Source organism: Crassostrea angulata, chromosome 6 (genome assembly GCF_025612915.1).
Source record: "Crassostrea angulata isolate pt1a10 chromosome 6, ASM2561291v2, whole genome shotgun sequence".
In the NCBI taxonomy this organism is placed as follows: domain Eukaryota; kingdom Metazoa; phylum Mollusca; class Bivalvia; order Ostreida; family Ostreidae; genus Magallana; species Magallana angulata.
This window is the reverse complement of record NC_069116.1, coordinates 5,999,319-6,015,819: the sequence shown is the minus strand read 5'-3', so window position 1 is coordinate 6,015,819 and position 16,501 is coordinate 5,999,319. Positions and strand designations below refer to the sequence as shown.

Below are 16,501 nucleotides of genomic sequence, written 5' to 3'. Positions count from 1 at the left end.
TTCTTTGGGTTTCCAAATCTTTACGCTTATATGATAATCATTTTTTTTTTTTTTTTTTTTTTTTTTTTTTTACATTTTTACCGTTTATTTGGCTGGAAGGTCTCGTTTTGTATGTTATACGTTTTCATTTAAATACTGGTATTTTGATGTTAACAGTATTTAATATAAACCACTAAAAATAAAAAAGTTACATCTTCTTTTGCCAACCATCAACTGAATAACATATTTAACGGTTAAATGAATGCTTATTATTAACATTTAATAATAGTGTAGGAAGAAGATTTTCTAAGATTGAAGATTTAATACATTATTACAATAGTGCAATACTTTGTCATATTTTAGCATTTCACGATGATATAGGGGATAAAAGTGGTCAATTATCTTCTTTATCTTTGAAATGTGCATCAAAGAAATACCAAGGCAATGTAGGGGACATATAGGGCTATTATTTCCCGGTCTCAGATTTGGGCTGTAGGGCGCCACCAAGTGGCTCCCAGGGGTTCGGGCTCATTTCAGAGGTTTATATCTCACTTGAGATGTAGAAGACCTCAAGAAGCATTCATAATAAGCGTTAGAGGGCACCTATGACCCCTACAAGGGTCCAGTTAACTCACCCAAACTTCCTTTTCTTTGACGTGTGCATCAAACGAATACCAGGGCAGTGTAGGGGACATATGGGGCTTTTGAACGGACCGCTAGGTTAGCCACTTAGTCTTAGATTTGAAGTTGGAAATATTCAACTAAAAACTAAGTATATCGACATAATTTGGTTATTTCTTGCGGAAATATAAATTTTAAAATTCGTTATAACTTAAAGGGTGAATAAATTATCACTAAATAAATATATAGGTTTGTTACAAAGTGGAAACTAAAGTGGCCACCTTGAATTTGTTGATTAGCATAAACTATCAAGGCTACGAATACATGTATCTACGTAGCGGCTAGGTTAGCTTACCGTTCAACTACACAGTGCTAAGTAGCAGCTACGGTCTTGAACGCAGCCAGTTCTATGCATCAAAAATAAAATAGCGAATTCAAGAAACGAATTGCCTAATTTTTATTAGTCAACGTTTGTCAAATCTTAATTTCTATGTGTACTCTAAATAAGTTAAGTTAAATCCTTCTCCGTGCCATGAAGGCACATTAGGCCGGTGTTTATCCCCGGTTTCCGTGGTGCTAAGCGGATGAGAGTCATTGGACTCCCCCTGGATGGGGCACCAGTCCATCGCTGGTTAACCTTCAGCGTAAGCCGGAACCCAATTTCAGCTGGGTGGACTGAGACAATGTAAATAAAGTGCCTTGTCTAAGTGCACAACACATCAAGTGACCACAGCGGGGTTTGAACCAGCGCCCTTTCGATTACTAGCCTAACGCCCATGACCACTGAGCCATGTGCTTTAAATAAGTCCCTAGTAAATATATTCACTCTTTGCGTAATCGTTTGATATTATTTCATTGCAAACATATATTTTGATGCAAACTCTCCAAAAAATATATCTTAATTCATAAGTATAAGCTAGAGATCTATGTGAAAAATATTCCTCGATAAGACACGTAAAACACTTCTAGTACTTCCCGGACGTTTTAAAAATATTTTCAAATCGTAACAATTCGGTGTGAATCAATTGACAATTTATCGTAAATCAAAAGTGGTAGATGCAAATTGAGGGGTGTTTTTTTTAATGACAAAAGTAAAGCACCGTTTTTATCTAATTGATTGAAGCTTAGTTGTTGAAGGACCGATCACGAAAGACTGAGAAGATCGCAAAATACAAATGTTATTCAACCGAAGAGTCCAGCTGAAGTGACAGTTAAATAAATCCAAGATGGAGGCGATGTGTACCTTGTGTCTTATTAGGAATATAAGGTATATATTTTTTTAATATGAGAAAAATAGATAACATCAGGTGTCCGTGCAATAAAAATAAAATGATGTAAATTATAAGCCAATATTTAGTACTAATATGCTTTCTGTTAGTTGTCAGAATGTTTTAATGCTTGTCTATTTTTGCACAGCATATAAAGGATGTATAAAAGGTAAGCCTAGTTTGCCGAGATAGTGCTAGCATTGTGTTCGATAGCTGTAAGTGGAACTCGTAATGACGACCCTGCAGGTTGGTAGTCCTATTTGCGCTAAATCATATTTTAATATTTAAGGGTGTTGTTTACTCAGGGTTTGAGTTCTCAAATTCAGATTCTTATAAAGTTCAATGTCATGAGTAAAGTTTGTTCCAAACACAAAAAAGTATTAATGAAATGAATTATTATTGACATAACATTTGATATTTCTACTATATTTTGGAATTAGGCTCAAACAAAAATAGACTTTTAGCCACACAGAGGAAATTCGGACTAATTTTGCAGATTTTGTTTACTGCTAAAACATTTTTGGCGGTACTCTAGTATGATAAGTTAAGATTTTATATTTAGTCTTTATAATTTTGCATATTTTCTGTTGGTTTTACTTCACTTATTCATTAAAATAATCGTATGGCACGAATTACAAAAATATTCAAAAATGCTTAAAAACGACACCATATCTCAAAATTTTGATCATTGACCTCATAAGATTTTTATGACAACAGAATAAGGTCAATATAAGTAGTTTAATACTATAAATTAATTTTTTTGTATTATCATCATTCAATTTTGTGTAAAATTGGATCAAATATGGGTAGGGATTTGACAACTGATAGAGGAAATTCGGACTGGAATATTTTTAAAAATTGTCGCTGAAATTTTAATGCTTTGTATCTATTTTGTGCCAATGCCATTTATAAACTGTATTTCATTTTTTAATGTGATGAAATATTTGTAATATTTACACAATTAAGAAAATCTTAATCGTAGTGTCAATTTTATGGGATTTTTCTTGATTTTTCAAAATACAGTCAATGGCCATTTACTCAAAAAGTAGGTCATTGATCTACTTTTTTTGAAAGAGAAAAAGAACACTACAATCAAAGATCTATAACATACAATAGATGTCTTTTCATTATCATCAGTGGAATTTTTTTTCATTTTTAGTAAACGTCATCCTTAAGGCAATTTAGAAAAAAAAAGGATGATAATAAGATGTTGCCATATACCTTGGCAAAAAACAATTTTTAGAACTTTTTTTTCTCTTAAAAAAGTGTCAGTAAATATAGGAGGATTTCAAAGAGAACGTTTATAATAAACTTTTAAACACATTGAATCACATTTTGTAAGGAACTGTTTTCACGGAGTTATAAAAACGCGTAAGAAAGATTTTTATAACTTCTTCTTAATAACTCAAGTTACCTCGGAAATGTCAATATTGTACGTTTTTGTAATTTTTGATAGAATATTGTAGACAATCAACTGAACGTTGTTAAATAGTAAATATTTTGCTTCTCTTGAATTTGTTGTTTAGTCTAGACAGTATTCAAACGTCATATCCACTTATCAAGGCATACCACAGTCAACATAATAATAAGAAAAGCACTGTGTTTTGCTTGCATTATGCCTGGATATAGTAGGTAGGGTTTGATACACATATACTAACAGTGCATTCACATCTTACTGTATATTAAATACTGTGGTTTCATTAATATTCAAGGGTATCAATTTTCATGGATAAAGTGAAAATCACAGCTTCAAGGATACGTAAATTCGTGGCCAATGACCCTATCAATACAAAATGTTAATAGAAATTGCATTTCAATGAATATTTGATTTCATGGATCAACCTAATAACGAAATCCATGAAAATTGGTATTCAACGTATATTGATGAAACCACAGTAGTGAGGACTATATCTTACACCCGGCAGGACGAATTAACTTTCACGTATACTGCTATGAACAACCTGTATATTGCTTTCTGGTCGTAGTTAACATTAACACGTGGTCACTGCTATGTTTATAACGCAAAGTAAACATTCAGAACTAAATTGTGTTCAACGGAAGCTAATATTGATAGATTTTATTTACAAATCTGTGAATGGAATTAATAGTCATTTGCGTACAAATCTTGCATCAATTTCAAACTGCATACACAAACTGTCTATGGAGTTCTGTAGAGAAACCTTTAAGTTGCACTGAGCCCGTTTTAAACAATGCAATGGTTCCTGTAGAGAACAAGATCCCTTTCCATTAGCTTTTCTACGGGTGACAAGTTTGTCTTTACGGACGTTGGAGAATGAAACAATTGGTTGTCATCAGATTAACCCCATACATTAGAAGATAAACTTTCAGTTTGTAAACATCCAAACATCAATAGGTCTTAACTCTAGACCATCTTCTATCGAAAAAGTTAAGAAATTGATATGTCGAGTTTTTTTTAATGTTAGCAAATCATTGATTTGAACCAATCATAGACACATCATTCCAGCAATTGACTTTATTTATTTTTGCAGATACATATAACCTATGTGATGTGTATTCATTCAGAAATTAGTTCAGACATTCATCAGAACAAAGTTTGTCTCTGTAATCTGTTGACGGATTCATTGCAATGCTCAATTCACAGAGGAACAGAGAGAAAGGACATGAAAAACTTATTTTTAGTAGGAAAAGACTTTGAATTCCACTACCATCCCTGATCATTCTCAAACCATGAACAAGCTAACTCCTAGAATTGTGGATTATTTTTTTTTGCGACTAATTCCTCAAACTTTTGATTCAAAGAGACAGTGCAGCTGAAAACTTCAAATGTATCCATTGTATGGTTAGGAAATAAGACAAAATGCGTATTGCGACAGCTAAAGTACATACAAGTCCTTTTCACATACCTAATTAATGTTATTATGAGCTTCCGGAAATTTTATGCAAGGTAGCCGTACGAACTTGAACGCAACCCTGGAATGTTTTACCTAGGCGTCCTTGGCACCCCCTTCCCCCTTTTTCTAAAATTTGATATAAATATAACGCATTGTACGATCTGTTGAGATGTGAACTAGACTTCATTAAGTCAATTATAAACCTAAAAATATACCACAAAAGCGACACACGAGGCTGTCTAGCCGATACTTATTTTAATTGGTAGCGACTCCTTTTTGTATAAAATTCTAACATCCGGTGATGTTAAAATACATTCGAGGTGTTTCCGAGCCTGCTACGGTCATCATGGAACACGAGGTAAAAGGGACTCTCTAAACGGAACACATCATCACTTTCTCGATAATTTGCGTATGTTTACTAATTTCTTAAATTAAACTGACATATGTCAAATAACCTTCAAGGGGCCTCACTTACAAAATGAATTTAGGTTGTAGTAACTCCTGTGGTAAAAACGCCAAATACATGCTTACAAAATAGTAATTCTGGTTATTTTATAAACCTTGAACAATTATTAACTAGAAGAAGTAGAAAAGACACATTTCTATCAACAAGCCTGTCCAAGAGAATCTTGCCGAGCCTGTCCAAGAGAATCTTGCCGAGCCCTGCATATGTCTATAGAAAATACCGTTAATAGGTATAGAAGGCGGAACCCCGTGACATGTTGCAATGTATATATCAATGGGTTACTCATAATTATTAATTCTAATGATTTTATTAGATTGATTTCATTTGTAATTGTAATTTGCCGAAAATTTATACATTTAAAAGAAGCACAAAAACCCGATCGAAAATTTTTTCAATAATTTAATAAGATGCGCCGCACTGTCTCTTTAAACAATGAAATTGAAGTATACACAGTTGTTTAGTGGAATAGAATCGTGTTTACTAAATCATTTCCGAACATCTGTTGTTTGCAAGTTGAACTCTTTTCTGTAAAACGCGAAAAATATAGAAGTTCTGTATTAAGGGTTTTATACATTTATAACAAACAGTTTCCCGCTAGAACATGCAACACTAGGCTCAGTTGGAATAAGGGCAATGGTTCTTACGCCCTCTCTTCTAAATTGATCTTGATGCCGAACTGTGAGCGCATAACTACATCCGGGTACTCCTCATACACGTGTCCTTCCACTAAACTCACCTTAAATCTGAAAATACGTAATTGGCAAAGCATTACTTTTTTATCATTTTGGGTAGTTAATAAATTGACAGAGTTGATGTTAAACTATATTTTTCGACTACTTCGTTTTTAACTACCTTAAAAAGTTTTCAGCTGTCCATTTTGTGGGATTTAAAAAAATATGTCTTTCAGTAACACAGGTAACTGAAATATAATCGTTTACCTTTTCACCAAAGAACCAATCAGGACTTTCTGCTCATTAAGGGCAAAGTTCTGACCTATGCAGTTTCTAAAAAATAACATTAAATAAATTACCCACAAAGAATTGGCTTGCATTATTACTACATGTAGTTGTATATATTTTTCATTATAGCCTTCATCACAAACATTACCTAGATCCTGCAGAGAAAGGAAAATAACTGTAAGGATCACGTGACAATTTAGCCTCATCTTCAAATCTCTCAGGCTTAAATTCCTTCAATAGAAAATAATAATAATAAAACATTTTAAACTTCTAGAAAACTAAGTCCTTCCTTTGTAACGATTGTGCAGTTTTCTCTCGCACGTATTTTTATTAACACTTAAAGAAAATGTCTGAAAAAATATTAACGTAATGATAAGATTTTGACATGCCTAAATATATTTTCAGCATTCAGATACTTTGACTATTATATGAATATGGATGATGAGATACAAACCTTGTGGTCAGGCCAGACATCTGGGTGATGATTGACCGCATGGACGACGATGTCCACCGTGAAGTTGGCGGGAATCTCGACGCCCTCGATGTTGAGGGGTTTTGTGAGATGACGAGCTATAGCGGGTACTGGGGCATGCATCCTCATCACTTCTCGCAGAAACATCGACATGTATCGCAGCCGACTCATATCCTCCCTGTAACAACGATACCAGGTACCTTGATAAACCAAACTGTTCAAAAACGTAAATAGGAATCCGATATCATTCTATTATATCTACGTACCATTGTAGCTTTTGACGATCACCCAGAACTTGCATAAGCTCTTGATAAACTTTTTCTTGCAGATCTTGATATTTCCCTAATGAGTATATGGCCCAGCAAATGGCAGAAGCTGTTGTGTCGTGGCCTAAAATTCACATCCTAAAGCTAAATTAGAGTTGCTCCGGAATGAAAAATTTAATATTTATCCTTATTAAGGTAGTCCTATACTCGGCACTAAATGGGCTCAATCATTAAAAGCTTAGCTTTAAATGATAAATATACATTCTAGCAATACATATACAAAAGAAAATATGTATGTTTACATGCTAGTTTGTTTGTTATCACCTCTCAGACGGGTGTACCCCCTTGCGAAAATTATTGGCAATTATGAAATTTGCCAGACGTCCGTTTTTCCTAAAAATAATTACCAATTTTGGGAAAATTAGAACTGAACATACAAAATAGAGTATAATCATTTATTTAAGCCATATCTCATCAATAATTTTGCGCACATTTTTGTAAGTAAGTACGCTTTATGGACCTGATGTATCAAAATAGAATACAAAAAATGCAATGCTAGTATCGCGTTTGGTAATTTTTTTTACTATTTTATGGACTCAAACTTAAATTCGTGGTGTTTTTTCTATAGATTGACATCTTAGAAAAAAGATTTGGTAAAATAAATTATATGTTGACGGATTACTTTTCACGCTATAAGCTCTAAACCAAGTAGACCCTGACGAAAAAATCCGTAAAAATCACATTTTGCTACAGTTTTCTGCCTAGATCTGTCAACAATGTTAGATATCATTTAAACATTAATTAATTGACGATTGATTAAATTCGAAATAGCTTCTGTCTCTAAATTTAAACCGGTTTTAGTAAAAGAAAAAGAAAAATTCGGGGGGGGGGGGGGGGGGTCAAAACAAAGAAGATATAAGCATACCTGAGATCCTGGTTAATCAGAAACTTCGTTTTTCATTTTACTTTAACAGAATCGAGTTTCTCAACATTAATCATTTCTATCTCTCATAGAATACATATAATACCGTTCTAATTGCTTATTATTGCCATTGTTTACAACAGCGATGTAGAGCAAAATCAATACCGGGTATCAAAAACGCTTTGTAAAAGTCGAACCAATATTGTAAAATCCGTATTATGACGTAGTGCGATACTCGGACTACTTTAAGAACAAGTTATTGCATCACAGCACATATGAGAGTGAACGGGAACTATGAAGCAACACTTAAAACAACAATGCGAATTTCTATTCGATTAGATTAGTTCTTAACCAATGATAATTGATGCCTTTGACAATAATTAAAAGAGTTTGAGCTATTAGAATATTTGCTTTTGTACAATAAAAATATGATCGCATTGTTGTTAGTATGCTAGTATTTTGTCATAAAATAATTTTTATTTTTTTTCAATAAAATTGAAATCAAACAACGACCTTCAAACAGAAAGGTATCGACCTCAGCCCGGATTTCCTCGGCTGTCAGACCTTTGCCGTTTTCGTCTCTAGCTGTGATAAGAATGTCCAAGAAATCTTTTCGGCGTTTGTTCAGTATATCTGGATCATCTCTCTATATGTAACAAACGAAATATAAAGCAAACGTTTGTCTAACGAAATTTGTCATAAATAGTTGTGTAATAAAAAGTTTGAACTCAAATTCTTACAAGTGCTGTTCTCCTGGACTGAATAATTTCATCAGCGAAATTGTGAACATACTTTGTCAGTCTTTTATTCTCTCTGCCATTGGCCGTTAAACCATATATAAAGTCAGGATGCACCCACGGTGATCTACAATCAAAGGGTTTGTAGAGCATTAACGTCTGGTTTTACCAACTTTTCATATCACAGTGATGAAATGATACGGATATGATGCATGATAAAACAGTGGAAATATTTATAAGAATAAATACATTTTTTGTCATTAAAGATATGAGACTACGAGTATAATACAGTGGAGAAAATAGAATTTACATATGATATTACCATAATGAAAATATGGTTCATGTATAATTTGAAGACCCCTGTTAAGATAATTGATTTCAAGATTTTTTTTATTTTCTTACATCATCCGTTTGATGGCTAAATCCACCAACCTATGGACGGCATCAACGTAAGGATTGCTGTCTCTGTAAACCGCAAAACATCGAAAACAAGTCAAAGTTATACAAAGAAACTATAGAAGCAGTGAGTACGTTAGCCGTGATCTAAGGCTTACCCCAGCTCCTGCACCTGACCGTGGTAAGACAGAGAACACCTCAACATGGTGTCAAGCGTTGCCAGGGACACCAGTTTGTCAATTTCCACGCTTTGTCGTGACTTGCAGAATTTCTGTAGTTTTCCCTGAGAAGCACAAGTATGTATTTGTTAGTTGCTTTCACCATTTAAATCAATGAAACAAGGAATAAATAGGTGTGATGACTTTAGATAAGGACACTTTTTAATTGGTTCTAGGCTGGTCTCTAAAATCCCTTTTGGTTAAATATTTTAACAGTATTGACTGTATTTGACCAATACCAAAAACACTTCAGCGACGTCATTATAGATTTGTACGTAGGGTCTGAGAATGTCAAAATGGAAGGCGGGTGTCAGCAGACGACGGTTTCTCTCCCACTTCTTGCCACCTGATATTAGCAGACCATCGCCTGGAACAAATAATGGAGAACTGAATACGCGTGTTGCTATAAATATATATCTACTTTCTCATGTTCTATTTGCAGTATCAAACTGTGTATTTCCTTGGAGAGATTCCTCACCTAACCAAGGTAACAGGAATCTGTAGGATCCTCCCATCGTGTGTTTGGGTTTCGGTTCGGAGGATTTCAGGAGCACCTTTGCCGTTTCCGGGTGACAAACGCCGAAGCTCGGGTAGAAAAACATCGTCCAGCCATGGTATAGTCTAGCTCCAGTTTTTTCCTGAAGCTCGAAAATAGTTTTGTAGAACCCCTGCATGTTGTCGAACTATGAAAAAGGTAAAAGTTCAATTCCTTTATATAAACATTATATGTCGACCAAATCTTTGTATTGTAAACTTCATTTGCATAAAAGTTTTTTTTTAGTTCACATGAAGACTGCATGCAATACCAAATACTGCAGAATTGATAGTACATTGAGAAGCTTACATCCCCGTGCTCTTATGCTCCATGGAATTCACAAAACAAATATATTACAAAAACAGAAAAAAATATTTCAATAGTTATCACGATAAGTAATGATTCACAATACATGTATATACTAATTTATGCTAAAGTAATCAAAACACACGCTTGAACAGCGCGCCATTTTCATCTTTGCCCCTGCTTTAAAACCCCTTATGTTAGGTAATATGATCTCAATCTCGCAAGGTTGTCGTTTGTTTTTTTATTTGCATTTTAAAAGAGTAATCAAATATGTTTTTCTAATAATTTTCAAAAATTATGGAGATGAAATACTGATATAAATGAGACGCTTCAGTTTTCAACAAATACCATGAAATGACAATGTTCTCATAATTTATATGAATTTTCAGCAAGGGGAAAACTATTATCTTGGCTCAGTATTCTACAAGAGGGTGAAAAGACCACAGCTCAGAAGACAAATATATTTTTAGAACTGCGTGGTAGAAAACAAGGAGCAAATTTTTACCTAAAAAAAAATTATTATTTGAAAAAAAAATCTCGACTAGGACTGCTTATACAATAATAATGGACTTAATTTTGCAATTTATTTTTAATTTGCAGTAAACTCTAAGTTAATATAATATCAGTTTTAATGAAATTGTGGCTATTGTTTGCATTATATCAAAGGATAGATTTTTAATGCACATAACTATTCATCAATATCATCGTGGAATGATATGTGTTATAACACCTCTAATACCCCCGTAAATCACTTTTAAAAAATAGGTCAAACCATGTTTTTGCACTTTTTCACGCACAACACTCCTAACTAACAGCTTTTAAAAATACGCTGACTTGCCAAATCACTTAAACTGACAGCGCTTGCCAGACATGGGAATGAGAGTACCAATGCACCGGATGTTGACATCAGAGAAATGTTAATACAAGATTGAGCCGAGCAGAAAAAGGTAGGGCTTAGGTGATAGGCTGAATGAGTTGTTGAAATAATGATCATTTTAAGGTAAAATTATCAGTGTTTAAATTAAATGATGAAATGAGGAAGTACTGCAGAGAGTAAAGAAATTAGAGGGGTTAAAGTGGGAGGTGGGTGTCATTTTAGAGACTTGGGTTAATTTGCTGCGGATCACTGTAAGTTGTAAACAAGTTCAATTTTGACCTATAAACGCCATGGGACCATATATATTTCTTGTGATTTTGTGTCAGTGCTTGGAATGAACTTTCAGAATTTACCAAGGATATGTCTGTAAGTAATATAGCAAAGTAGCTAGGGGTGTTTAGGTTAACATTGAGTTCTATGGGAAATTAATTGGTACTCTTTTTCCATCACGTCTTACCGCATGCGGCCTGGGTACTCTACCTACATGTATACACCTTTCAAGTAACTTCAATATATTTGTTTCTTTATCCTTAATTAGTATATGTTTAGTATGCATGCCAAAAAACTTTACTGATTGAAGTCATAAACAAAAGTAATTGTAACAGTAAGTAAAGGAAATCTAAACGAAAACATTCCATACTACGATCAAGGTTAACAGTCCTTGTGGGAATATTCAAGATTCAAGATTCGTGACTATTCATTGAATCTCATAATTGTACAATATTTCGTCCACCACTAGATGATTCTTGACTAATTATTTGACGTCACGGATAGTAGGCTGTATAAAAAGTATAAATATTACAAACCAATGTTGCTAACCCCAGACATTATCAATATTCATTAAACTCGTGCATATTCATACTTGTGAATTTGACGTGGGAACCAAAATTATCGAGAGAAATTATGTTTGTTAATTGCCACGTGTATAGCTCTATTTATTTGTATATTTTGTAATTGCGAAAAAGTTATTTATTTGAATAATAAAACTGAATTATGAATCCTTAAGGAATGTTGCAAATTTTTGCCGCTAGGTGGTGTTAGTCAAATCCACTAAGTTCATTATCGACGTCACATGGAGTACTGTAAATTCCATATATTAAGCGAGTACTTAATTCCGCGATCCCGCTGGTTAGTATCAAATCGCTAGAATATAAAATCGCGAACGTGGAACTTTTCTCATTATTTCTTTTAGTTCTCAACTCTAAAAAAAAATGGCGAGATTTTAAAAGCTGCAAAGGGTGCTTCTCGCGATTTTACGCGGAAATTGATTCCTCCTGTTTATTAAGGAATCTACACTTACGTAAATTATCATTTTTGTCGATTAAAACGTTAAAAAGAAGGAACAGTCATTTTTACATATATTTGAAGGTTGGAATGGTAACTACAGTCTCCTTTGAAGTCTAAAGTTAGTCCGTGAAAGGCAATCGGTTTTTAGAACGCAGTTCGCAATTGAATAGTGAACTGCGTTCTAGCAGTTGTCATGACAGTATTTCACCGAAGGTTCATTTTAAAAAGATGGCTGAGGCAAAATAATTCCCGAATTCCTCTCTGAATTTGGGACGTTTCCGCCCGTGACAGGAGTTGATTTTTAATGAGATGAAAACCAATGTGTGAGATGTCTGACTATCAATTTTTTAACAATGCGAGGTCATTTGAATTTTTTTTTGCCTGTTGTTTCCGGAGGGGGTTGGAAAGGCCGAGCTTGATTTTCAGGCATATGTGAAACTTAGACCTAACAAATTGTCATGCCTTGCTGAATGAACGTGTGTTTTTAGCTCACCGAGCTGAAAGCTCAAGTGAGCTATTCTGATCACATTTTGTCTGTCGTCCGTCTGTCAGTCTGTCTGTCTGTCCGTCTGTCCGTCTGTCTGTAAACTTTTCACATTTTCAACATCTTCTCAAGAACCACTGGGCCAATTTCAACCACACTTGGCACAAAGCATCCTTAGCCTAAGGGGATTTAAATTGTGAAAATTAAGGATCACGCCCTTTTGCAAAGGGAGATAATTAGGAATTTATGAAAATTTTCCAGAAATTTTCAAAAATCTTCTTCTCATGAACCATAAGACCAGGAAAGCTGAAACTTGTGTGGAAGCATCATCAGGTAGTGTAGATTCTAATTTGTGAAAATCATGACCCCCGGGGGTAGGGTGGGGCCACAATGGGGGGTCGAAGTTTTATATAGGAATATACAGAGTAAATCTTTGAAAATCTTCTTCTCATGAACCATAAGACCAGGAAAGCTGAACCTTGTGTGGAAGCATCCTCAGGTAGTGTAGATTCTAATTTGTGAAAATCATGACCCCCGAGGGTAGGGAGGGGCCACAATGGGGGGTCGAAATTTAACATAGGAATATATAGAGTAAATCTTTAAAAATCTTCTTCTCATGAACCATAAGACCAGGAAAGCTGAAACTTGTGTGGAAGCATCATCAGGTAGTGTAGATTCTAATTTGTGAAAATCATGACCCCCGGGGGTAGGGTGGGGCCACAATGGGGTGTCGAATTTTAACATAGGAATATATAAAGTAAATCTTTAAAAATCTTCCTTTCAGAAACTAATCAGCCAGGAAAGCTGAAACTTGTGTGGAAGCATCCTCAGTTAGTATAAATTCATAGTTGTGAAAATCATGATCCCCAGGGGTAGGGTGGGGCCACAATGGGGGGTCGAAATTTAACATAGGAATATATAGAGTAAATCTTTAAAAATCTTCTTCTCAGAAACTAATCAGCCAGGAAAGCTGAAACTTGTGTGGAAACATCCTCAGGAAGTGTAGATTCAAAGTTGTGAAAATCATGATCCCCAGGGGTAGGGTGGGGCCACAATGGGGGGTCGAAATTTAACATAGGAATATATAGAGTAAATCTTTAAAAATCTTCCTCTCAGAAACTAATCAGCAAGGAAAGCTGAAACTTTTGTGAAAGCATCCTCAGGTAGTGTACATACAAAGTTGTGAAAATCATGACCCCCGGGGGTAGGGTGGGGCCACAATGGGGGGTTGAAGTTTGACATAGGTATATATAGAGTAAATCTTTAAAAATCTTCTTCTCAGAAACTAATCAGCCAGGAAAGCTGAAACTTGTGTGGAAACATCCTCAGGAAGTGTAGATTCAAAGTTGTGAAAATCATGATCCCCGGGGGTAGGGTGGGGCCACAATGGGGGATCGAAGTTTTACATAGGAATATATAGAGTAAATCTTTAAAAATCTTCCTTTCAGAAACTAATCAGCCAGGAAAGCTGAAACTTGTGTGAAAGCATCCTCAGGTAGTGTAGATTCTAATTTTTGAAAATCATGATCCCCGGGGGTAGGGTGGGGCCACAATGGGTGGTCGAAGTTTTACATAGGAATATATAGAGTAAATCTTTAAAAATCTTCTTCTCAGAAACTAATCAGCCAGGAAAGCTGAAACTTGTGTGGAAGCATCCTCAGGTAGTGTAGATTCAAAGTTGTGAAAATCATGACCCCCGGGGGCAGGGTGGGGCCACAATGGGGGGTCGAAGTTTTACATAGGAATATATAGAGTAAATCTTTAAAAATCTTCCTCTCAGAAACTAATCAGCCAGTAAAGCTGAAACTTATGTGGAAGCATCCTCAGGTAGTGTAGATTCAAAGTTGTGAAAATCATGACCCCCGGGGGTAGGGTGGGGCCACAATGGGGTGTCGAATTTTAACATAGGAATATATAAAGTAAATCTTTAAAAATCTTCCTTTCAGAAACTAATCAGCCAGGAAAGCTGAAACTTGTGTGGAAGCATCCTCAGTTAGTATAAATTCATAGTTGTGAAAATCATGATCCCCAGGGGTAGGGTGGGGCCACAATGGGGGGTCAAAGTTTAACAAAGGAATATATATGGTAAATCTTTAAAAATCTTCTTCTCAGAAACTAATCAGCCAGATGATTCTTTATAATTGTTAAGACTTTGGCCCCAGGACAATTCTTTTGCCTCACAAGAAGGTTCAGAGTTTATGTACGTTTATATCCCATATATAAACAATTGTTAAGGATCTTTTTGAGAACTGAAATACTCAACATATGATATGACTATAAAATCGTCCTGTTAGAAAAGGGACTAATGATTATAAACATAAGAATATCCAGGGGAAAATGGATTTTATTTATACAGGATCAACATGTATTATTGTACATTGTCCAGATAGTTTGTATTATGACTCCATTAAGCTGATTTTATCATACCTATTGTTCCTCAGGTGAGCGATGTGGCCCATGGGCCTCTTGTTTGCTACTTAGTCTAGATTGTAAAAAATATGTCAAGATTTTCCCCAGAAGTTCGTTTTGAACTGTTTAATCTGTATCTAAAGTTGTGCAATTTTGGTAAGAATATATAGTAAAATTTAATACTGTAATGACACCTACATATCCAATATTTACCCATTGTTAAACGCAGTGTTTATATGCGCTATATCAAAATTGATAGGACAATATTAAAGGAAGGTCAAGGACGGAGCATATATATAGTTTTTGTCCCAGGTTGCGACCCAGTACTTGCTGATTTAAGCCGGAAACCTTCAGCCTGACTGGACATATAAACATTCGTACTATAATAATATAGCATCCGTCGTGAAATAACCAACGAGTGGATTTTAATTGTCGTTTGGGTATTCGTAGCTATCTTTTACATTTACTTGTAAATGATTATCTCTCCTTTGGCAAATATTCTGCATTTTGCATTAATTCAAATTCTTTCACCAGCATGCATTAATTTCTGGAATATACGTGTGAACACAGCATGAGGTCCCGGGTTTCGCAACATTTTTAAAAGTCCTAATACTACTACATACTAGTATACACATACATAATACCAACAAACAAAAGTACGGCGCTGGCTTTGACATTCAGGAAAATAATGGCCTGCACGATAAATTGACAGGCGACAGCCAACACTCACCAGTGCAAAGTGTCCCCATATTGGATGGATCTTTCCGATCGGGTTGATCTTGGAGGTCAGTTGGAGCCATTTTCGGTACTGTAGTCCATACTGAATCAGCCAAGATATGATATACACAGATACTATCGATACGATTACCTGGACCAACATGGCAGAGCGAAAACCAGATTAAGTAAACAGCTGATTATTAACGGCGCGGTATCGGTGGATCGCCGTAATCGGTGTGTGCTGGTACACTCACACACACAAACTCACACTGTCTTTATCTCCTGCCTGAATTGTTAAAAGAACCTGGGGGAGTAAGCCAAGGTATATGCCCACAATTAAGTGGCCACAACCCTATCATTGCTATGTTTCAAATGACAATCACGCATTTACATTGTAGTATAATATGTGTATTTTTAACTTCAAACATTTTTGTTCCTGTGCTTATACATCTCGAGAGAAGTTAATAAGTGCATGTACATAGAATAAAGAATACCAATATTTTGTCTTAAAGTCCATATCTTGTATCCCCTCAAAGGGGCATGGTCACGAAAATTAATTTTTCCGATGTTAATCTTTACAATGCTTCAGTAGGGCATTTTAAAAAAAGAACCAAAATTTGAGGAACTTTCGTTTAGTTATAACGAGTTGCAAAGCCGTTACAATTCTTTGTTATGTAAACAAAGCTTTTGTTTATATGTTGAAGTGAAA

The 16,501-nt window shown here is 35.0% G+C and overlaps 1 protein-coding gene across 1 annotated transcript; it reads right to left on the bottom strand.

The window, feature by feature from the left end:
* Positions 1–5,605: 5,605 nt before the first annotated feature.
* LOC128188043 (cytochrome P450 4A2-like) lies at positions 5,606–16,054 on the bottom strand. Its single transcript, XM_052858823.1, has 12 exons — positions 15,806–16,054; positions 9,656–9,860; positions 9,417–9,544; positions 9,118–9,242; positions 8,966–9,028; positions 8,567–8,690; positions 8,340–8,472; positions 6,905–7,028; positions 6,621–6,816; positions 6,315–6,397; positions 6,146–6,211; positions 5,606–5,950 (listed from the first exon to the last, which is right to left on the bottom strand). Exons 1-12 carry the CDS (start codon positions 15,953–15,955, stop codon positions 5,848–5,850), a joined length of 1,500 nt encoding a protein of 499 aa, XP_052714783.1. The 5' UTR covers positions 15,956–16,054; the 3' UTR covers positions 5,606–5,847.
* Between the last annotated feature and the right edge of the window lie 447 nt (positions 16,055–16,501).

What these genes read in the sequence shown, in the direction of transcription:
- LOC128188043 (XM_052858823.1), bottom strand. Translation starts at nt 15,955, where the DNA reads ATGTTGGTCCAGGTAATCGTATCGATAGTATCTGTGTATATCATATCT. An exon ending in TATGGGGACACTTTGCACTG is followed by an intron (nt 9,861 to 15,805) that starts GTGAGTGTTGGC and finishes CCTTTTTCATAG; the next exon opens with TTCGACAACATGCAGGGGTT. An exon ending in GGTCAGGTGCAGGAGCTGGG is followed by an intron (nt 9,029 to 9,117) that starts GTAAGCCTTAGA and finishes TGCGGTTTACAG; the next exon opens with AGACAGCAATCCTTACGTTG.